Here is a 24,094-nt window from a genome sequence, read left to right on the forward strand (position 1 = left end):
TCGCTGCCGCACCGCGGAAGGCGTCATTTCTGCAAACAGGATGGCGGAGTGGTGTGCGGCTGGGTGAGTGCTGCAGACCCTAACGGGCGGCCCAACGACGGCGTCGGGAGGTAGCGGTGCGGCTGGCGACGTGAGGCGGGCGGCGCCCCCCAAGCCCTCTGCTCCGCGGGCAGCCGGGGGGGTGGGGCCGAGGCCGTGCTGCGCCTCCGCCCGTCGCCAATCGGTTGCGGCCGCGCTGGGGCTCGTGGGTGGTGCCGCGGAGGCGCGCGCTTTGTCCGTTGTTGTGGTGGGCCGGGTCTGGTCTCCCACCGGCGGGCAGGGGGAGCGCTTCGCCTGTCGGCTTCCGGACCCCCGCCCTCAATCGCCCGTGACGCAGCGAGAAGACTCCACGGCCTTGCCCCGTTAGTGGGGTGTCGCTGCAGTGACTGTCGCTTCTTTGCGCGGCCGACTTTAAGGTCCGTGGGGACAGTCCCGTTCGTCTCCCGTTCCCCGTCGCGTTTTGAGCTCTCTTCGAAGGAGCTGCTCCTGAGAACTTGGTTGCCCTCGTTGGTTGCGAAATTCGGATAGTTTCTAAATCTAGGCCTTAAAAACATCAGCTAAACTGATTGGGACAGCCGGGTGAAGCTAAGAAAGGGTCCGCCGCTTTGGAAGCGTGAGTTAGGTAATGTAGCATAATAGAAAAGTTGTTTCCATAAGTTATGCTTTGAGGCCATTTGTTTTGAGAAAAACCGTTTTGGGGTCTCTGTATGAGTGGTCTGATTAATTAATGCGTTTTGGTTCTCGTTAGGAGGCTTAAACCTGTGCACAGTGGAGCGTGCATGGTTTTTGTTAGACTAAAATAAGCTACTGTTTCAGAAAAGGAGCTGCCAAATTATCTTCTGCTGTGCGGTATTAGAAAGTGTATGTCCTGTTTGCTGATAGTGGTGTAGAGAAGGCTAGGATGTGATGGAGGCTGAATGGGTCATGTAACAGTGATTTCCTGTCCTACAGACTGTATAGATGTTTGTGGAGATAAGGCAACTCAGTTACAGCTGAAGATTCCTAGTACTAGTGAGACTTGAGGCAAAGTGGATATTCTTGGCAAACTTGAAAATCCACTCCTGATGAAAATGTGCTCTTAAGAAACACCTTGAATTTCTTGTTTGAGGGTATTCATTTGCAAATAGATTAAATAATGAATTTACTGTTTTGAGGGACTCTGTCAGCTTGTGTTTCTAAACATAAAGTGGCTTGTAGTTTACTTTTTATGGGGAGGGGAAAAGGGAGATTACAGGCTCAAAATGCAATAGCATGTTGCCATTGAGTCAATAAAGGTAGATAAGAGACTGAAACATGGGGAGTAAAAGTTCTTCTTAATTTGATCTTTCTGCAGTGACAGTACTTTGAAATTGTGCTATCTTTATAAAATAACTGGTTAAATTTGAAGCCTGTGTTTTCTAGGGCAAACTCGTGTTATTTTTTGTAATGCCAGCATAATTGAAGGTCATGAATGTAACCAGAAGTAAAAAATTCAACACTGAAAATAGTTGGTGGTTTGTTCGGTTTTTCCCCTCTATAGACTTCCGTTCTGATAAATGGACAAGGAGACTCACTTTTCAAAAATGGCGGATTTAACCAACAGTGAAGAGCAGGAAGTAAAGAAGAGTTTGGATGAAGAAGTGGAGAAAACACCTGGTACTTTAGAAGCAGATTCAGATATTGGTCAGGAAGGCGATAGTTCAACTTCAGGTACAGTTCAGTCCACTGCAAATGAAAAAGAAGTCCATAGTGGTAATCAGGATGGCACAGCAAAAGGGAAGAATTTAGACTCTGAAGATGAACCCCCTAAGAAAGCAGTGAGTATCATTTATTTTGAGCTATGTTGAAATTCCTGTTTCAAAGCCTTTGCTCAAGAAAATATTGAAAATGTTGATATTAAGCATATGTGAACCAGTATGAAACACCAGATGTCAAAGTTTCTGGGTACCTTCCTGGCAAAATAACAGGTGTAGAAGTTATGTTGGGCTTAATGGGAGAGAAAGAGGGCTAGTAACTAGAATGTTGAGAGAACTGTGCATGTGCTTACTCCAATTCTAAGACTATTGTTCTGTTGCCTGTGTGATAGCAATCTGGTAGTGCAGTGTAGGTTTTACTGGCATTAGTCCAAGTCCCGTATCTTGAATTCATGTTTTGTATGTTGTTTTCCTGTGTTGGTGTAGTGTGCTTGAGGTTCTCCATAAGATAATTTTGTCCTTTCATTTCCTCAGTAACATATAATTTAGAACACTACAAACTTCATCCTCTGTGATATAATTTCAGTATGTTTTGTTAGCAAAGTGAAATACTGAAAGGTTTACAGATGCTTTTTTGTTTGAAGACTGCAGATGTAGCAGAAAACATTTGTCCTTTTAACTGGGAGGGTAAAAAAGGTAATATGATGCCGTCCTTTATTATGTATGAGCTTGCAGAAACTGATGCTGTCTAATTATGATCTTTTGGGATATTCGAGTACAATTTGAAAATGTTTTTGACCTAATGTTTTGTTTCTCTGTTCAGAATTTTTCCAGGATGTTAACTTAAAGCTAAGAAATCTAATAAAATAAAAAGTGCTCTTTGTTGTGATAGAAATGTTATTAACCCTGTCATATTTTTAATAAAGTAGCTCTTGGATATGGTTTAGATGGACAAGAAATACATTGACTTTGCATAGCTTGAGGACGTAGAGAGGTGATTGCATTGAATGCAGCTGCCAGCATCTAGATGTTGTTCCTGATGGCTGTTTGCAATTGTGCTTGCAGCAGCTGAGATGTGTTAATAGATTGTACTAATGTGTCCTCTGCACTTGTCAAAGTCAGCTGTTCTCATTTTCGTCACCCTCAGTAGTTATTCAGGGAGCCATCTGTGCCTACCCTAAAAAAGATTAGAAATGGTCAAAATAATTATGTCAGCTAAGTTGTGGTAATAAAAGGATAATGGGGTCCTAGGAATTCTGTGTTCATTTCAAAGGTTGCCCAAATGATATGAAACACTACAGAACTCATGTAGTATTTTAAAGTTATCCAAACCTTTTTTTCCCTTGAGGAATTGCTATTTGAAGAATACTTGGATGTTGACTTTTGTAGTCAGCTGTGGGGAATGTTTTTAATTGCTGTGTGAATTCATACTGACAGGGGCTTTGTAACATGTTTCTGAGTTTTAACTGAGAATCGTTCATTCTAGTTTGTACTTTTATTTCAAACACTTTTGTGTCTCACAGAAATTGTATTGGTTCCCCACATTATTATTTTGTTTCAATTTTGTGTATGTAATTGAAGATTATTTTCAAGGTGAAGATCTGATTCTCTGTGTTACATGGGACAGAGAACTCTTGGAGCATTTACAGTTAAGGCTAAGCTAGAGACACTTCTACAGCTAACTGTTAAGCATTAAATGGGATACATTGACATTACTCTCATTCCTTTACCATAGTCTGTCTAAAGATCTGGCAGTGGAATCATTCTGTTGGGGCTTTATGTGACATCAGCTAGTTGGCATTTTGGTTAAATTGGCAGTTTATACTCTTCTGTTAGATGTAAACATTGAATTTCTCAGCATTTTTCAAGAAGCTTAAAATTCCTCAAGAAGGAGCATCCTTTCTTCAATCCTAGGCTTAAGGGGAATGAAACTGATTACTTGAGAGTGATAAGAGTATTAGACAACTGAAAATTAAGTATGTCTATGAAGAAAAGATGCTGGGCTTCATCTGTCAGAAATTACTCAAACCAACTGAAAAGGGGATTAAAATTTTTAAGGCAGTTGTCTGTGTGATAATGAAAAGTGCTGACATCAGTACCAGGACAGATACAGAAAATGTTTATATATATATATATATATATATATATATATAATGATGGTGCTCTTAATAGTATTATTTGTTTACTGTCTTAAATTTTTAAAGTGAACGTATCTTCTAACATGTTTGAGTCTATTCCTTCCCTCTTTTCTACAGTGTAAGGTAGGCCATGGGCAAGCTGTAGCTGCACATTATAATGAGCTTCAGGAAGTTGGATTGGAAAAACGTAGCCAGTCTCGCATATTCTACCTCCGAAACTTTAATAATTGGACAAAGAGCGTCCTCATTGGTAAGCTTCTCTAACTGATCACTTAGACTTTCATAAAATCTAACTAATTTTTGTATCAAAATGTAATTTTTTTTTCTGCTGGTGTTGATTGTGACACTTTGTCTCTTAATACATAGTGAGATTTTCAAGTGTAATAAAATGCTATTGTTAGAGTGCTAGATGTATGCTAAAGGTTTAAAGATCAAGTGACCTGAACACTAGAAAAAGTTCATACTGGAAACTGCTCTTTGTGACATTTTAAAAGATAAAGGTACAGCTTTAAATCATAAAGAATCCGTCTTTCTTAGATTGAGCTGTTATTTAGATCTATCTCAAATAACTTCTTAACCTTTTCCTAAAGCAGTCTGTCCTTGGATCTCGATTAATCAATTCTGCAGAAAACTTGAACTCAGGTATTTTTCTGTATTGCCTATTGTCAACAGTGTAAAAGATTAAAAACTAGGGGATACAGTACTTTAAGAGTCAGCAGCTTTTTATGAAAGGCAAAATCTGCTGTCCCACAAATTAATTCCAAAATGAGGAAATGAAACTGTCAGATACCTACAAACAAATAAATGAATTATTGGCACAACAGCAGAGATTCATGAAGAGGGATCTATGCCAGGAGATGTTGGCACTGTTTGTCTTACTGTGCTGCTTTTTGTTGTGTTGTGTCAGAGCAGTTGGAAGCAATATTTAGATTTATATAAAGCTGTTCCTGAAGCCTGTGTTGAAGACTTTCAGTTGCAATAAATTTCAGTAGTGTGTTGTAGAGATGTATCGGAACATATTTCATGTCTCTTACTGAGAAGAAAAGTTGCTAGCATGCGGATATGTTTCATGTAATATGCCAACATCAGTCAGAGATAATCTAGGCAGAGCGAAGTTAAAAGAAAAAATGAAACTGGTGTATGTAGGGCAAGAAGACAGCAAGCAAGTACCTAATGTTATTGCAAGGCATAGGAGAGTGAGTGGAAAATGTTACACATTTGTGTAATGTGATTGCAAGGAAATGTTGTGGCTGAAGCATTTAATTGGCTTTTACTTTTCTGCAAAAGGCTTTCCCATACTTTCAGATAACATCTACCTTCATTATAGTGATAATGAAAGGGAACCCTGTTTGTTTACTCACACACAGAGTGGTTCTTTAGTGGTGTGCAGTTTTGCCTTTGTCTGCCAGTGAAACAGTACAGCAATCGAGTTACATTACATGCAAAGCACATTAAGCACAGAAAATATTAATTATCTTCTCCATAATTTTAAAATGTTGTGGTTCCTTTAATCATTAGTGGTTTCTAGAAAGAGAGGTGTAAGTCTAATGCTGAGAAGACTTCTAGGCAAAGTAAGTTTTGAGATGTTTTAAAAATCTCACACCGTTTCGGTTCTTGAGGCTTCTCTATACAATACAAGTGGATTACAGAGACCTGTATGTGAGTTCTCTCTTGTTTTTCTAGGTGAATTTATAGACCGGGTACGACAGAAAAAGAATGATATATCTGTTCTGGATCTAGGATGTGGCAAAGGTGGAGACCTACTGAAATGGAAAAAAGGCAGAATTAAAAAACTTGTCTGTACTGGTAAGAAGACAAAATAACTTCGCAGGGAAAGTTCATTAGTGTCTTATGGGTGCATCTCGAGTCTTTTCTTATTTCCTTCTTTTAGTAAGCCCAAGAATGCAATAGTATGCCTTCTGTCAAAAAGTCTTCTATTGTCTTTTAATCTAAAGACATAAACTTGATTGCCAGCATAAATATAAGAAACTTTGATTTTCTGTGTAATAGCTTTCTGTTCAACTTGTAACTAAAAACTAGTATCACTGAAGAGACACGCTGTTGCCACAGATAGTCTTAGGCACAGTGTAGCACTGGGAGAAAGACTGATGTGTTGTATTTCATGTCTTTTTCTCACACATGCTATCTTGCAGTATTTTTTAACTGTTGTGAAAACACACAAAGGTTGCATGAACAAACAAAAGAAACCTTGCAGTGTTGTGACAGAAAATGGTTTTGGGTGTTAGAATCAAGGAAAGACTTTCAGAAAGGGGAAGAGCTGAAAACTGATTAAAAAAACCTCTCGTTTAAATAGTTTGCTTAGATGTTGGGAGGGAGATACCATCTTCTCTTTTCCCAAGGATAATCAGAGGGAGTATTACTTCAAGTTTAATTAGATACCAAAATTTCATAACATCCCTTTAGTGTGAATTATTCTGGGATATTTAATATTTTACAGCTCTTTCTTGCCTTGTTCTATTGGCAGTCTTCAAATACAGTTAATTAATTTACTTACAAAGTTCTCATGTAAATTTATTGCATATTGTTAGTTAAAAAAATGTGCAAACTGTTATTATTCAATGAAACTCGATGCTTGAGAGGATCAGTCTTAAAAAGAAAATTAGAAAACAATTCCCATGATGATACATACTGATATATCATATATGTCAGAAATAACTGCATTTCAGCTTCTTGTATATTTGAAAAAAGATGAAGAGCTTTTAGTACTTTTTTGAGAAACTCTGAGGGCTGAACTGTTTTAGCTAATGTATACTAGACACTTTGGGCTGATGGTACTTAGTATCAATCACATAGTATCATTACTTGAAATTTTGGTGGCTTGCTTTGTACTTTTGAGAATGGGAGCTTTCTAAAATCTTCAGATTACAACTTTTGTCTTGAAATAAAGACTGACAATCATGAAGAGTTATAACCCCAGATGTTTCCTGCAAATTAAATTCCTTTTCTACAAACTGTGTTCAAGGCCAGGCTGGGCAGGCTCTTGGGCAACATGGTCTAAGGTGAGTTGTCCCTGCCTGTGGCAGGGGGGTAGGAGCTACATAATCTTAAAGTCCTTTCCAACCCTAACCATTCTATGATTCTATGAAATTGGAAATATGAAAGTGGTTGTTTACACACTTGTTTGGTTTGTTTCTCAAAATTTCTTTCTCCATATATAGATATTGCTGACATTTCTGTGCAACAGTGCAAGCAGCGATATGAAGACATGAAAGCCCGATGTCGTTATAATGAACGTATTTTTGATGCAGAATTTATACAAGCGGATAGTACCAAGGTAAGGTGCCTATGCTTTTAATGTTTTGGAGGCTTAATGTTCTTTTGTTAAGCAGGTATAGGAAATGGTGATAGCGCTGTAATATTTTTGACGTGTATATATTTTCAAGATCAGATTGGAGTACTGTTAGGAGAATCAGCCAAATGTGTTACTGGAAAGTTGGTTTAAGATGTAGTTTTGTTACTGTTTTACAGTATAACATTCTTGAAGCCTGGATGTCTTTCTCAGATAATAAATCTGCTGCTTTCAGTTCCTTTCAGTTGACAAGAGGAAGGGAATGATTACTTACCTCTGGAGTTCTGAGAGCCAGCAGAATGTATTTTTATGCTGGAAGGAGTAAGGGACATGTTCTGATTTGACTTGTATATTTTGCTTTTCCCAGTATTTTTTTGTTTGTTTGTTTCTAACAGCATTTTAATTACTGTAATACATATCTTCGAAACTTGTCTCATAGAGTAGATTTCTTAGGCTGTCTGGAGGTGATGGTGAATACATTACTGAGACTTAGGAAATGGTCTTGTAACCAGCACTACTTTAGCTTTGTGGAAATGCAGGCTGAAGGGTAGAGCCTACCTGGTTCCAGCATATCTGTGGAAAAGCTGAACCCGTTCTTCCTAGCCTTGCAGGAAGGGTGGTTTGCTTGGATACTTGGTTGCTTCTCCTTCTCAAGAATACAGTCTGTTGCAGATTCCTCTCAGCTTGAACCTGGGGGAGAGGGGAAAGAGCCTTGAGCAGGAAAGACAAGGATATTTCTGTGTCACTATTACAGCTTAGTCTTAAATACATATCTGGGATATGCATTGTCCTGCCTGTCTATGCACACAAAAGTTCATCTCCCTGACTTTATGTCTCTGTAATCTATATTGTATATAGTGCAAAATCTCATTCTAGCAGCTTGTCTGATTTTGCCCACCTCTGTTTCTCAGTTTCCTATTTCTTTCTCAAAGTGTAGAGGGGGAGTAAATGAACAGATCAATTGCTACGGGAATGTGATGTGCCCGTTTTTTGTCTTGGCACAGACAGAACATTGACAGTATGTGGGATGAACTGATAGAGTCTGGAAGTGAGTGGGTGGATGGAAGTCTGGGAGAGAAGAAAACTCTGGTAGAACTGTTAAGTATGAAATATTTTAAGTACAGAATCCACATCATGGTCCTTGGGGAGAATTTGTGTGCTCCTGTATTACTTAAGGTGGCTAGTAGTATTGCATAAAGGAGGCCTGAGCAAGGAGAATTAGAGAACTACTGAATACCGGGTCAAACTCTGGCAAGCTTTAACCTGATAAATTTCAAGGGCTCTGAAGTTCTTAGAATCATACAATAGTTAGGGTTGGAAAGGACCTTAAGATCATCTAGTTCAACCCCCCTGCCATGGGCAGGGACACCTCACACTAAGCCAAGCCACCCAAGGCTCTGTCCAACCTTGCCGTGAATACTGCCAGGGATGGAGCATTCACAACTTCCCTGGGCAACCCATCCCAGTGCCTCACCACACTTACAGTAAAGAACTTCTTCTTTGTATCCAGTCTAAACTTCCTCTGTTTAAGTTTTAACCCATTTAAGTTTTAACCCATTACCCCTTGTCCTGAGTGCCTCTCCAGCATCCTTCTCTGCAGGGCTGCTCTGAATCTCTTCTCTGCCCAACCTGTAGCTGTGCCTGGGATTGCTCTGACCCAGGTGTAGGACGTTGTACTTGGCATGGGTAAACTGCATGAGGCTGGTGTCAGCCCACCTCACAAGCGTGTCATCGTCCCTCTGGATGGCATTCCTTCCCTCCAGCGTATCAACTGAACCACACAGCTTGGTGTCATCAGTAAGCTTGCTGAGGGCACACTCAATCCCACTGTCCATGTCACCGACAAAAATATTGAACAAGATCGGTCCCAACACCGATCCCTGAGGGACACCACTCGTTACTGATCTCCAGCTGGACATCGACCCATTGGCCACAACTCTTTGCATGCGGCCATCCAGCCAGTTCTTTATCCACCCAGTGGTCCACCTATCAAATTGATGTCTCTCCAATTTAGAGACAAGGATGTCGTGTGGGACAGTGTCGAATGCTTTGCACAAGTCCAGGTAGATGACATCAACTGCTCCACCCCTGTCCATCAGCTCTGTAGCCCCAGCATAGAAGTCCACCAAATTGGTCAGGCAGGATTTGCCCTTAGTGAAGCCGTGGTGGCTGTCACCAAGCACCTTGTTGCTTTTCATGTGCCTTAGCATGCCTTCCAGGAGAATCTGATCCAAGATTTTCCAGGCACGGAGGTGAGACTGACTGGTCTGTAATTCCACGGGTCATCCATTTTCCCCTTCTTGAAAATGGGGGTTATATTTCCCTTTTTCCAGTTGTTGAGAACTTCACCTGACTGCCATGATTTTTCACATGTGATGGCCAGTGGCTTAGGAACTTCATTTGCCAGCTCCTTCAGGACCCGCAGATGGATTTCATCAGGTCCCATGGACTTGTGTACGTTCAGGTTCTTAAGATGGTCTCGAACCAGATCCTCTCCTACAGTGGGCCTAGGGTCTTCATTCCCACAGTCCCTGCGTCTGCCTTCCAAGACTCGGGTGATGTGGTCAGAGCCTTTGCCAGTGAAGACTGAGGCAAAGAAGTCATTCAGAACCTCAGCCTTCTCCAAATCCAGGGTAGCCAGTTCTCTTGATAGCTTCTGGAGGGGGCCTACGTTGTCCCTAGTTTGTCTTTTATTCACTATGTATCTACAGTATCCCTTCCTGTTATCCTTAAGATCCCTAGCCAAGCTTAATTCCAATTGGGCTTTAGCTTTCCTAACCTGTTCCCTAGCCTCCCAGACAACATTCGTGTATTCTTCCCAGACTGCCTGTCCTTGCTTCCACCTTTTATAAGCCTCTTTTTTCCTCTGAAGATTCCTCAGCAGCTCCTTATCCATCCAAGGATGTCTCCTGGCCCTCCTGCTGCACTTCCTTCTAGTTGGGATGCAACACTCCCGATCTTGTAGTAGATGATCCTTGAATATCAACCAACAGTCTTGGTCCCTCCTGCCCTTTAGGGCTATATCCCATGGAGCCTTACTAAGCAGGTTCCTGAAGAGGCCAAAGTCACCGAGTTCTTCAGAGTTACTGGTTATTTTGTCTTGGGTGGGGAGGAGTGTGTTGGTACATATATATGTATGTGTGTTAGTATACAGAGAAATATAGCTTGGTGAACAGTGCAAATTGCTATACTTAAAACAACTCCTCCTTTTCTCAGTTATATGTTTAATGGGTCAGTTCTTATGATGGAGGCTTAATAAACAGAAAATTAATTTTATAATTGTTTTCTGCTAGAATAGTGACTGGTTATAAACCCTCAGCAGTAAAATGCCTCTGGAAGTTATTAGGTAACTAACATTGGGTTTTGGTCTTTCAGTATAGTGGTGTTACTTGAAAACATGAAAGGAATCTGGGGACATAATAACTTTGAAATGTGGGTGTACATTCTTGTTCCCAGATGTTGTGCATGGATTTCCGTGTAGCAGAGGACTTACTCTTTTTCATCTTCCTCTTGTTGAACTTGTAAAGGAGTGGGGACTGAAAGGAAAAGCTTTAAAGAATTACAGGAGTAGTGTCTTTCTTGGAAGAGTTAGTTGAATTATGCTTGGCTTTGTAGCTTTTGTTACACACTTTTTTGTTTTTCTTCTTTTTAATCTATTTCAGGATCTCTTGTCTTCTAAGTACAGTGATCCAGATATGCGCTTTGACATTTGCAGCTGTCAGTTTGTTTACCATTATTCATTTGAGACGTATGAGCAGGCTGACATGATGCTTAAAAACGCTTGTGGGAATCTCTCTCCTGGAGGGTATTTCATTGGCACAACTCCAAATAGCTTTGAACTTGTGTAAGTGCTTTTATATTCTATTAGTTGTTCAAAAGTCTGTGAAGCATTGTTAAGTGATGATCATTCTTACAGTGCTCTGATATGTTTGTGCAAACATGCAAGGTTTTTTACAACAATTTTGGTTTCTAGTCAGGAGAATCTCACTTGTGAACTTGACTCAAACAGATAAATCTGTACTAATCCTTGTCTCTTGCATCTGTGGCTCTTCTGCTTAGAGTATATATAGATCTTCATACATAAATCCTCTGTAGTGGCTACAGCAAAATAGCCATAGCCTAGAGAATAACTGTCAGGGTTTTGCTGTGGTTGCTTCAAGAAGCGTAGTTTGTCCATGGAGACTCTCGCTTTAGTCCTTAGGATGTTGTATAGGAATGATAAACTTAAAACCTATTACGCATCTTCTAATTTCATGGTTTCCTTGCCTTGTTAGGTAAGGGAGGTGAGAAGCTAGAGAGATCACTGAATGCTGTAGTATTGGGAGAAACACTTTCAGACCTCTTATGCTTTTTTATGCTTGTTAAATTGTCTAAAAGTTTTCTATGTTTGTTAAATTAAAAACTGGTCAAGTAATGTTTGATTATATCTCTTATAGAAAGCGGCTTGAAGCTTCAGAAACCAGTTCATTTGGGAATGATGTATACAGTGTAAAATTTGAAAAGAAGGGAGAATATCCTTTGTTTGGCTGCAAGTATGATTTCCATTTGGAAGAAGTGGTTGATGTCCCCGAGTTCTTGGTTTACTTTCCATTACTGGAGGAGTAAGTATTTAAATTCATTATACAATGAAAGCTGTGAAACATAATAAGCATTTGTTTACTTTGTATGTCATTGTGTGATATTTATGGAACATTCTATTTTTGGAATCATAGAATAATTAGAGCTGGAAAGGACCTTAAGATCATCTAGTTCCAAAACCCCATCATGGGCAGGGACACCTCACACTAAAGCATGCCATGGAAGGATTTGTCCAACCTGGCCTTGAGCACTGCCAGGGATGGAGCATTCACAGCCTCTCTGGGCAACCCATTCCAGTGCCTCACCACCCTAACAGTAAAGAATTTCTTCTTTATATCCAATCTAAACCTCCCCTGTTTAAGTTTTTAACCCATTACCCCTTGTCCTGTCACTACCGTCCCTAATGAAGAGTCCCTCACCAGCACCCCTGTAGGCCCCCTTCAGATACTGGAAGGCTGCTATGAGGTCTCCATGCAGCTTTCTCTTCTCCAGGCTGAACAGCCCCAACTTTCTCAGCCTGTCTTCATATGGGAGGTGCTCCAGTCCCCTGATCATCCTCATGGCCCTCTGGACTTGTTCCAACAGTTTCATGCCCTTTTTATGTTGAGGGCACCAGAACTGCACACAGTACTCCAAGTGAGGTCTCACAAGAGCAGAGTAGAGGGGCAGGATCACCTCCTTTGACCTGCTGGTCACACTCCTTTTGATGCAGCCCAGAATACGGTTTGCTTTCTGGGCTGTGAGCGCACACTGAAGCTGGCTCATGTTCATTTTCTCATCGACCAGCACCCCCAAGTCCTTCTCAGGGCTGCTCTGAATCTCTTCTCTGCCCAACCTGTAGCTGTGCCTGGGATTGCTCTGATCCAGGTGTAGAACCCTGCACTTGTCATGGTTAAACTTCATGAGGTTGGCATCAGCCCACCTCTCAAGCTTGTCACACAAGTTTTCTTGTATTTTTCAGTTCTTAACTTTTTGTTGTTGCTCCAAATGCAATGGTTTCTTGTGTTTTCATACACAGCTGTGATTTCTCCATTGCACTCAGTTGAAGTGCTTTGGTCAGAAGTTGTGAAGACTTAAACTATGTTTCACATGAGAATGCCTGTATCTGATGATCTTAAAAATCTTTTTGAGCCAAGTTGATTCTATGATATGTTGGATCTGTCAGAAAACTTTTGGTGGTGTCAGATTTTTCTTCTTTTATCTTTTTTTATTTTTTTAGAGGTTCATTCCACTTTTCTTTACAATATAGAGTAGAAAAGTGTTTTTTAGTCCCTCAGCAAGCTGCCTTGTATATTACCTTCATCACTGTTCTTCTGCCTTGTCTTTGTCAACTTTCTTCAGATGTTCATAGGATTTTTCCTACAACTTATCTGTTCTTCCTCTAAATCGTATTCATGTGGGAGCATGCATTTTGCTGTTTCCTCTGTGTACATTCAGATTTGCCTTTTCCAGCCTGTCTCCTGGGATATAGATGCTTCCATCTTTTGTGTTTTCATGTCATTCAAGCTTAGTATGGCAGTTAAATACTATTAAGCTTTCCCTTCAAACCTGTATATTTTCACACAATTCATAGTTCTCCATGACAGATACAAACATCTGCCACTGACACCTGTAGCTTCAGTATTGTATGACCACAGGGCATACATATAATTGAGATATAAGGCACTAAATCTAGCAGAGAGAGGCGCATATCTATAATATGTGACATGTCAAGGTGGTAATACTTAGGGAAATTCATGTAGTCTATCTGTAAGTCCAAACAGAATGTATTTCTGTGTGTTGGGAGAAGAGATGTTTTTCTATTAAAATGTTTTAAAATTAATTCTGTATGAATTTTTGTTGTCCTAATTAAAAAAAAATCCCACAGTTTATGGTGGTAGTGCATTTTTTTCATTTAAATGTTTACTAAGAAAGCAAATTCTAGAAAGAGTGTAATCCTAGTGTATACCATAAGATGTCACTGTGGCTTAAAATTGTTCCTTAGAAAATAAAACTGCAATAATTTATAGCTTCCCTAATTAAGCTTACTGTTTTGACAGAATGGCAAAGAAGCATGGCATGAAATTAATCTACAAAATGACATTTCGGGAATTCTATGAAGAAAAAATCAAGAACGAGGAGCATAAAATGCTGTTAAGGAGAATGCAGGCCTTGGAGGTAAATATGAAGTTAAGTTGTTTCATTTAAATACTATTTTACATCTTGTTAATTATTTGTGCAATAATTGAAATTCCTCTTGTGAACACTGTGTGATTAATTAAGGGCTACCAACAGAAGAACTGAACTCCTGTAGCTGAAAGTGTAACTGTGGTGGGTTGACCTTGACTGGCTGTCAGACACCCAACAACCTGCTTTCTTGTTCCCTCTTCCCAAAAAAATGGAGACTATAAGAAATAAACCTTGTGGGTCAAGATAAAGACGGGTGATTGCTTAGCAGTTACTGTCATGGGCGAAACAGACTGTCAAATTGGAGAAGATTAATTAAATTAATTACCAAAAAAAGGAAAAAAGAGTAGTATGGTGAAAACCAGACCAGTCTAAAACCACCTTTGTCCCACTCGGTGCTTGTTCCCTGGCTCAGCTTCACTCCTGACCTTTCTACCTCTTCTCGCCACCCTGTGGTGCAGGGCAATGGGGAATGGGGTTTGTGGTCAGTCCATACCTCTTTGTCTCTGCCTCTCCTTCCTCTTCACACTTTTACCCTGCTCCAGCATGAGTTCCTCCAAAGGAATACAATCTTCACAAACTGCTCCAGTGGGTGCTGTCTCAATGGGGCACAGTCCTTTAGGAACAGACCTTGTGTGGGTTGGTTCTTCATGGGGTTGCAAGCTCCTGCCAAAAAGCCTGCTCTTGGTTGGGCAGCTTTCCATAGGCCACTCATTCTGCCAGGACTTTGCTTCTGTGTGGGATCTCCACAGGCTGCATCTTCCTGCTGGTAATGTCTGCTTGCTGCAGCCAGTGGTCTTCTATGGGCTTGTGGTTTAAGCCCAGTGTCATGGGTTGAGCATGTTTTGAGGGTGTTTTGTTCAAGGTTTTTTCCAGCCAGGTGGAGGAGGGGAGGCCGGGAGGAAGGAGAGACAGGACATCTGACCCAGGCTAGCCAATGAGGTATTCCATACCATAGCACATGATGCCCAGGATGCATACTGGGAAAGAGAGGGCTGTAGGGGTGGAGCTGGAGAGGAAAATGGAGGAGGGAGCACGCAGTGCTCGGCCGGGCAGGGTGGAGTGAGTTATGGGTCGGTGGCTGGTGGGGTGTTGTATTCTTTTCACTTGTTGTTTGCTGTATCATTATTATTTGTAGTAGTAAATGGCAGTAGGGGTTTTGTGTTATGCCTTAGCAATTAAACCATTCTTATCTCAATCCGTGGGGGCTACATTCTTTGGATTCTCCTTCCTAACTCTCCGGGAGTTGGGGGACTTGGTTTAAACCACGACACCCAGCCATAAATCAGAACCACACAGCCTCTCTCTCACTGTCCCCCTTCTTCCTCCCAGCTCCCGGAGGCGTGGGGAGGAGAATTGAAAGAATGTAACTCCCACGGGTTGAGATAAGAACAGTCCAGTAACTAAGGTATAACACAAATCATTGCTGCTACCAGCAATAATAGTAATGATAAGGGAAGTAACAAGAGAAGAGAATACAACCGCTCACCACCCACCGACCGATACCCAACCTGACCGAGCAGTGATCTAGCCCTTCTGGGTAACTGCCCCCAGTTTATATACTGGGCATGACGTGCTGTGGTATGGAATACCTCTTTGGCTAGTTTGGGTCAGATGTCCTCTCTCTACTTCCCCCTGGCTTCCCTTCCTCCCTGGCAGAGCATGAGACTCAGAAAGTCATTGGTCAGAGTAAACATTACTGAGCAGCAACTAAAACCATCGGTGTTATCAGTACTGTTCCTAGGCTGAAAGTCAAAACCACATCACTGCACCAGCTACTGAGAAGGAGAAAAATGACTGCTACTGCTGAACCCAGGACAGGGCTGCATTGTGGGTATCTGTTTCAGTGTGGTCCTTGATAGGCTGTAGGGGCACAGCCTGCCTCACCATGGTCTGCACCATGGGCTGCAGGGGAATCTCTGCTGTAGCACCTGGAGCACCTCCTCCCCTCCTTCTGCACTGACCTGCAGAGTAGTTTCACATTTTTCCTCACTCTTTTCTCATAGCTACTGTGCAGGTTTTTTATGCTTTTTTAAAGCACATTTTACCAGAGGTGCTACACCCCTGGCTGAGGGGCTCAGCTGCCTCGTGGTGTCTGTTGGACTGGTGGAACCAGCTCTGTCCAACATGGGGCAGCAATAGCCTCTTCTCACAGAGGCCACCTCTGCAGCCCCTGCCACCAGTGCCTGGGCACCTGCACCCAACAGAGTGATTCAGTTTTGTAGACAAAAATCACAATTTTGAGGCAAATCTTTATTTTTTTATTGAGTAGTAAGCAAAAGCACAGGAATTGTGCCTAGTTTCAGACAGTGGTAACCATAATCCATTTTCTTCCTCAACAGAGACTGAAAGTGGATCTTTGTGCAAGGAATTTTGACTGAAAATACAGAAAGCATCTTTGTAGGAATAGAAGGACAGGCTGTATTTGTAGAAAAAAAAATGGTACTTAACTGTAATTGAGGCTATGGTTTTGCCCAGTGTTTCTGTTTTTTTATCCTCAGGCTCTTGTCCTGGACGACTTTAGCAGCTTCAGAGAAGCTTTTCAATTCCATCTCTGAGGTTTTGATTTTATTAAGTTCTCTGCTCTTCCCTCCTCCCTCAAGCCATAGATTTTTTTTTCAGCATAAAATCATCAAGTCAAGTGTCCAGTGACATATAAAACTGAGTCACATGGGCTGCAAGTGCACTTGACTGTCCTTGTTGACTCAGAGTGATGGTGCTTTGTATAGGCTCATATTGCCAGTAACGTGGTGACACAGCCTGTGACGTATCAGCTTCATTTTTAGGAAAGTGGAAGTTGTCTTAAATTAGTGGCCCGTTACAATTGAGGACTGCATTGCTAAGTACTGATCATTATGTAGTGATTAGAGTCTTTAATAAGTATATACTGAGATCCTTAAGTTGTCATGGTTTGAGCCTAGTTCGCAATTAAGTATCACACAGCTGCTAGATTGCACCCCTGCCCTGAGCGGGATAGGGAGAAGAGCTGGGAGAAGGTAAAAACTGCAGGTTGAGATAAGAACAGTTTAGTAATTGAAGTTAAGTAAAATGTAATAGTAGTAGAAATAATAATAATATTGGTATCAATAGGCAACAATAAAAAAGGGAGAAATGAAAATTCAAAAGAAGTGATGCACAGTGCAGTTGCTCACAACCCACTGATCGATACCCAGCCCAGCGTGAGCAACAGTCAATCCCTTCTGGCCAGTTCCCCACAGTTTATATACTGGGCATGACATGCTGTGATATGGAATACTGCTTTGGCTAGTTTGGGTCAGGTGTCCTGTCTCTGCTTCCTCCTTCCTTCTTGTGCCCCTCCTTACTGACAGAGAATGAGAGACTGCAAGTCCTTCATCAGGGTAAGTACTACTTGGCAACAACTAAAACATTGGTGTGTTACCAGCGTTTTTCTTGGACTAAAGCAAAACACCACACTGCACCAGCTACTAGGAAGAAAATTAACTCTTTCTCAGCTGAAACTTGGACCTAAGTATATATTAGCATTGAAGAATCAGTTGTATGCTTCTGTTACAGCTCCTGGGTGTTACCAAAGCATTCTAAGCATTCTGCTTGAGATCTTACAGTTGCTCATTTCTTAATACTTCTGCTTAGGAGGTGCTGATTTGTTCAGTTGCTGTTCTGAAAGATTAATAGGTAATACTCAGAATGAGCTGTACACAGAACAGAATTTTAATAGTTTGTTTTCCCTGTTTGTAGACAATGAGGCTAAAAGTTAGTTTATAAATCCTGGGTGGCAGATTTTCTGCAACGTAGGCAGTATCAGACCTGATCTCATAGGTGCTATAAAGGAGAGATCTGAATTCAAAATCCTCCTAATTATTGACTTCTGTTCTGGGCTGCATTGTGACAGATCCTTGACTGATGTGATAAATGTGTGCAATTTATATTTTTTCTGTTTCTGATGTTTTCCAGCCATATTCTACATTTGGTGATTCCAGGCTTGTTTCTGATAAACCTGATGACTATGAACATGCAAAAGAGTTCATCAAAGATGGCAAAGCAAAGTTACCATTGGTAAGTTCCTTCTATTTCAGCAGAGCAAATGGTGTCTGAAATTGAGGTCCTGATCTTTCAAACATGTGGTGCCTTCATTTCAACTGCAGTGAAATTGGTATGAATGTCCCTGTGCATGTGAAAAACCATGGAGGGCTGAGGAGTTCATCTCATTTAAGTCCCATACTCAAAACAATCAATTTCACTTAACTTGGTAGTCACTAGGAAGTTTGTGACAACGCAAAAGGGAAAGGATATTTTGCTATCTTCCTTGGCAGCTATTGTAACATAACTCTTCTTAATTTGAAGGAGGTTCTTGTTTATGGATCTTCACAATACTGATCTAAAGCTTTAGCTTTCTTTTTTTAATCCTCTGACAGGAGAATTGAAAACTTTCTTCATAATACTCTATGTATTTGAAATCTTAAACATTTTTTTCTATTGTCTTTTTGGGTGAAGAAGATTCAGCTCCCTTTTCAAATGATTTTATTAAAGTTCTGTAAATGCTGGTTTTTTTAGATATTTTTTTAACAGGTTGTAGAATTAGGCTATTCCTACATGCATAAAACTAAACCCATGTATTTCCACCCTTGATCTTATTTAATATGACATTCACTTCACATTCTGGATTGGAAAGAAACTGTCTTTGTGATGATCATAACTTTACCTTGTACAAAACCTAGTCTGCTATTCTGTCACATAGTTTTCTGCATTTCTTCTGTTTTGGCAGCTTGATTTATGACTTCAGAAATAAGAGAATATTGAACCATTCTCTGTGGAGGTTATACTAGATTTCAGATCAGTGGTCAAATTAAGTTTGGGTTTTTTTTTCCTGTTTCTAGTCTTGTCCTGTAATGCACATGCTGCCTTTTTGAGCTTGCTGTCTTTCTCATGTTTTTTTATGAACAGGTTTTTCTTCCACTGTCCTAGCAGTATATGCCAATGTTGGGGTTGTCTGCAGCTGGTTCCTTCACAGCTTTTCATTGTTTCATATTGGTCTCAGAGTTAGGGGCATGATGGGCAGGAGCCTGCACAGCTGCTATTCCTGGGAAGTGAGCAGAAGGTCTGAGAGTATTTACTGTAATTTTTCCCCAGGAGCTGCTGCCACTTGGCTATTGACTCTCCTGGCTAGCTATTCAGGGTAGCATATAGCTGTGTGTTTGCTTGTCTGTGCACTGGGGAGTCAGGCTGCAGAAACATCGCAAGGGCTTGGTTTAACCTAAGTATTAATGCTGAATAGTTCCTGATTAAGCAAAGTTGGCTCTTTCAGTATGAACTTTAGGTCTTCTTTATGTGTTGAGGTTCTTTGACAAGACAGAAACAAAATTGGAGACTAGTTCAAGTAAAGACTGTAGTTTTAGTAAAACCATATGGCATCCTATTGTCATAGATATATAGCATGAAGCTGGTCAGCTTGAGGTTGTTCCACTTGGATTTTTCCTTTTTAAAATCATTGGCTTATCTACTGTTCATGTTCGAACTTTTAAATTCTTATAGGATGTATTACTGTATGTAGAAAAATCCTGTATCGGGAGGGAAAAGAAATCTGCTCTCTGTATTTGAAATCTTAAACGTTTTAGAAAGAAAAATGCTGCTTTTAAGAAATAAGCATGAGAATGGTCAAGTCAGACAAAAGACCTCTTTTGCCACCTGCTGTATCATCTGGCAGAGAAGAAATCTGCTCAAACAAGCCCTTTTTTCATTAGTGTTTTGAAAGGTGAATCAGTAGTTGGGTTTGGTCAGTAGGTAGTGTATGGGCTAAGTCATGCTCCCGATGAGGACTCACTACAAAGGAATGGAGTGGGCAGAATAGAATACAGGCTTCTTGTTACCTCATGCTTCTTAATTGGTAGGGTAGATGGCAGCAGTTTTTTACTTGTACATTTGCCCTGCTTCAATCTGAAAAGCGGAGGTAGGAGTCGGTTTCCTGTGCTGCAAGGCAGGCTGTTTTTTCACATGTGAGTTGGATTGGGATTTACTCTCTTGCAAATAGAGCTTTTGTGGGCTGCAGGCAGTGTTCTCAGGGAAGGTGGTAGCACCGTTAAATAGGGCCTCTTCTTGACTTCTCACAAATGTCTGGCATCTTGGACTGGACAACAGCTTGAGCCCAGGTCAAGTCATGCCAATGTGCAGTGATAGACCCAGCATGCTCCACATTGCAGAGGCATCCAGCCCCACAGGCTCTTGGCCCATTTTCTTATACCTGTGTAATTTAGGTGTGTTCTGCTATCTGGGGTGTTGCAGTTCCCTACTGCCCTAGTTATTGGAGTGACGGGTATCCATGGTGATGCTCTGTAAGTATCTACAGTAATGCTGCTCTTGTCCCAGTAGCTCTTGTCCAAATAGCTAGGCAGTGTGGGATGGTTAGAAGTTGGTCTGTGGAAGTTTGATTGTCCTGAGTTAAACTGGTGTGCTATTGTTCCCTCATTTTTTTGTTGAAATTGTGGTTTTGTTTTTTTGTCTCCTTCTAGGGAACTTTGAGTAAATCTGAATGGGAAGCAACAAGTAAGTATTGTTTTGAAAACTGGGCATTGACTGAATGACTGCGATGGAAAGTGTGTAGAATAGCATGTTGGTTACAGAGAAAAGCAGTATTTCAAACATTTTGCTTTTGTGCATTCTTAGCTCTTTTATGAAAACATATCTAAAACTGTGCTGGGATTTAATGCTGGAGTTACTCACTAGGAAACCATAACAGTCTTTATAATTTCAGTAATTTGCTAATAGGTTCTTTGGACAGAGTATCAAATTCTTTGCATTTTGAAAGCCTCATCAAGTCACAGAGGAAGCTAAAACTTTACTCCCATTTTCTTTTTTTAGGTATTTACTTGGTATTTGCATTCGAAAAGCAACTGTGAAACTTCATGTACTGGATGCAGCAAGAAGAGATCATATCCATGTGCAAGTTGGAATGGTCAGAAATCCATTGTGGCAACTATTTTTTTATTTTTTATTTTTTAATTATCAGAAGTGTGCAGGACACTATCGAAAACTAGAGCAAGCTCATGATTCTGAGTTACATTGCCTGTCTGTGACAGATGGACTTGTGTGTGTATATATGAGAGATTCTGAACCAGTCTTTTTAAGCATTTGTAAGCAATCTGCATGCTCTCAAAACTCATGTTTGAACTTGACACAAGTTTATGTTAGAAACAAATGTTTTGTTAGCAGAAATGTGTTTGTGATTACAAACTTGACCCTGCACTTTCTGAAATGGATGGAAACATTGTTGAGTTTGATGTGCAGAATGAGGGCCTAAATGTTGTACTGCAGAGCTCTGTTAATTCACTAGATACTGTCACACATATAAGGTATGTCTACATTGCATGCAGAGGTAAGTGGCAAGTAATACCTAAGTCAGTTTGAGCACCTCTGTGCTGCGCTCAAGCCTGCAATGTAAATCTACCTTAGTGGTATTCAAGGTGTAGTTTACATGAAGTCCCATAATGTTCTTGGGTTTTTTTTGTGCTTGCTGATATGTAGTGTTACTTCATGGTGCTTCCAAGATTAAACAAGTTTGTTCTGTACAAAACACCTCTGAAAGAACTAAATTTCTGAAGTTTTAAATCTCTATGTCTCTTTTTCCAAATATGACTAGGTGGTGATGAATAACAGCTGCTGAACTTAGATTACTGAACATTTTCTATTGACTCTCTGGCCTTTTTGGCAGTTTTAATGTCTCCTGAAACTTACTAGACAGATCTTGGGATATGTTTCTTACTTGCTTCATAAAACTCCAAATGAGTGCTTGGCGAAGGATGAGGTATTGGTGGTGATGGGGACCTCATTGCAGTCCTTAAGGCAATAGGAACTCTATTATGTACTGGATCATGAACCAGAAGGGGGGAGGCTGATAATATCTGAGGATGCTTGAAGTTTACTCAGGCAAGAAGGGCTGTGTATGTGTGTATACAGACCAGTACATGGGGATAACAGTCCCCAAATCAGAGCCAAATACTTTGGGGATGTAATCTAATTATCAATAGGCAGAGTTGTGCTTAACTACCATCTTAACTGCCCGTCAGTCTCTAAGAGCTGGCTTGGAAATTTCTGACATGGTGTTTGCTCTGCTTTCCACATGCTTGTAGCCACCCACTACTGAGAGAGTGTGAATACTTCGTATTTTTTCTCTCCTCTCTTGGGCTAACAGTAGCTGTTAGCTAGTGTAGTTCACATATAGATGAAATGATTAAATGTTGATGGTTATGAGTATTTTGCAAAGACATAATAAACCTAAGAAAAAACATTTCTGTTAGAGTTAAGTGTTCAAATTATCTGAGTTTGTAGTTATATTGTGTTCCTGTTCCCCCTGTAATTAGGTCATACTCTTTACTCCATGATTCCTGATTTATTTCTTCTTATTGTGTGGAAGAACACCTATAGCCTTCACCAAAGCAGTAGAATCAGTCAGATCGGCTGCTGAAACAAGGAAAGCAAGACTCTTGTCTGCTAGAATTAGCACTTCTGAAACTAGCTAAAAAAATGCTGAGAGTTTAGAAGTACTGAAATGTTTCATTGAAATTTGTGTGCGTCAAAGCTAGTTTTGTTAGATTTCTTGTATCAGTTATCATTGGAAAGTACATTGTTATGCTATTTTTTGAAGAAATCAGAATAATAAAATGAGGGGAAATAGTTGAGTGTCTTTTCTCTTTTAAGCAAAACTCAACGTATCAAAGAATCACATAATGGTTGAGGTTGGAAGGGACCTCTGGAGGTCATGTGTTTCAACACCCTCTGCTCAAGCTGGTTCATCCAGAGCTGGTTGCCCAGGACCATGTCCAAAGGGATTTTGAATATCTTCAAGGATGGAGACTCCACAATATCCCTGGGAAACCTGTGCCAGTGTTCAGTCACTGTCAGAATACAAAAGTGCTTCCTGATGTTCAGATGGAACTTCCTGTGTGTCAGGTTGTGCCCATTGCCTCTGGTCCTGGCATTAGACACCACTGGAAAGAGCCTGGCTCCATCTTTACACCCTCCCTTCAGGCATTTGTACGCATTCACAAGCTTAGCACCTGGAGTCTTGTCTTCTCCAGGCTGAACAGCCTCATCTTTCTCAACCTTTCTTCATATGAGAGATGCTCCAGGGTTTTGAACATAATTGGACCCAGTATTGATCCCCGGGGTACACAGTGGCCTCCAACCAGATTTTGTTACACTGATGACTGCTTCTTTCTTGTAATTGAGTTTTGCCAGGACCTGCTTGTTTCTGTATTCAGTCTCCCTGGCATTTTTGCCTGACTTCCTATTCATTGGGGTGAGCCACTCAAGTTTGGAGGAGGTGATCCTTGAATATTAAATCAGCTTTCTTGGGCCCACCTTCCCTCCAGGACTTAATTCCATCAGACTACCAAACAGGTCTTTGAAGAGACACACATCTGCTTTCCTGAAGTCTAGCATTATGCTTGCTTTTTTTGCCTTGCTTTCTCATCTCTGGAGCCTGAATTCCAGTCAGTCACACATGGTCATCTCAAGGTGACTGCAGCCAAGATTGTGTTTGACCTTCACATGCCCAACAAGCCCCTTGGTGGTGAGTATGAGGTCCAGCAGAGCATCTCCTGTTGGTTCCTATACCATTTGAATCAGGAAGTTGTCATCGATGCTCTTCAGAAGCCTCCGGAATTGCTTGTGTCTTGCTGTGTTGTCCCTCCAGCAGGGAGGGACAGGGACCAGGGCCTGTGAATGTGAAGCTGCTTCTAGCTCAAGTGTCTCATCCACTTCTATTCAGGTCACCTATAGACATCCACTGTAATGTCACCCATACCTGCCATCTCTAGTCCTTATCCGTAAGCTCTCAGTTGGCGCATTGTCCATCCCAAGGCAGCACTCCATGCTTTCAAGCTGTGTTCTCATGCAAATGGCAATTCCACCACTTTCACCTTGTCTTTCTCGCTTGTCTTTCCTAAAGAGTGTACCACTGCGCTGCAGCACTCCAGTCATGTGAGTCATCCCATCAGATCTTTGTGATCCCAATAAGATCATAGCCATGCAACATTTCCTGATAATTATGTGTCTTCCCAGCAGAACTGAATGGCTTCAGAGGAGCGATTAGAGTGCAGAGCATCAAGAGCCTTCAGGATTCCTGACGAACAATTGAAGACTGGGGAGTGCTGAGGTCATCTGAAATGGATGGTTTTGGCAGTAGGAGTCTTGGCAATCCCTTGAATTAAGAAAGG

The 24,094-nt window shown here is 41.0% G+C and overlaps 1 protein-coding gene across 1 annotated transcript; it reads left to right on the plus strand.

The window, feature by feature from the left end:
* The first annotated feature begins 7 nt into the window (after positions 1–7).
* On the plus strand, positions 8–22,550 carry RNMT (RNA guanine-7 methyltransferase). Its single transcript, XM_005153456.3, has 11 exons — positions 8–63; positions 1,559–1,835; positions 3,968–4,100; positions 5,534–5,656; positions 7,030–7,145; positions 10,823–11,004; positions 11,597–11,761; positions 13,778–13,895; positions 17,838–17,939; positions 20,390–20,423; positions 20,739–22,550. Exons 2-11 carry the CDS (start codon positions 1,575–1,577, stop codon positions 20,774–20,776), a joined length of 1,272 nt encoding a protein of 423 aa, XP_005153513.3. The 5' UTR covers positions 8–63; positions 1,559–1,574; the 3' UTR covers positions 20,777–22,550.
* The last annotated feature ends 1,544 nt before the right edge of the window (positions 22,551–24,094 follow it).

This window comes from Melopsittacus undulatus, chromosome 1, assembly GCF_012275295.1.
Source record: "Melopsittacus undulatus isolate bMelUnd1 chromosome 1, bMelUnd1.mat.Z, whole genome shotgun sequence".
NCBI lineage: Eukaryota > Metazoa > Chordata > Aves > Psittaciformes > Psittaculidae > Melopsittacus > Melopsittacus undulatus.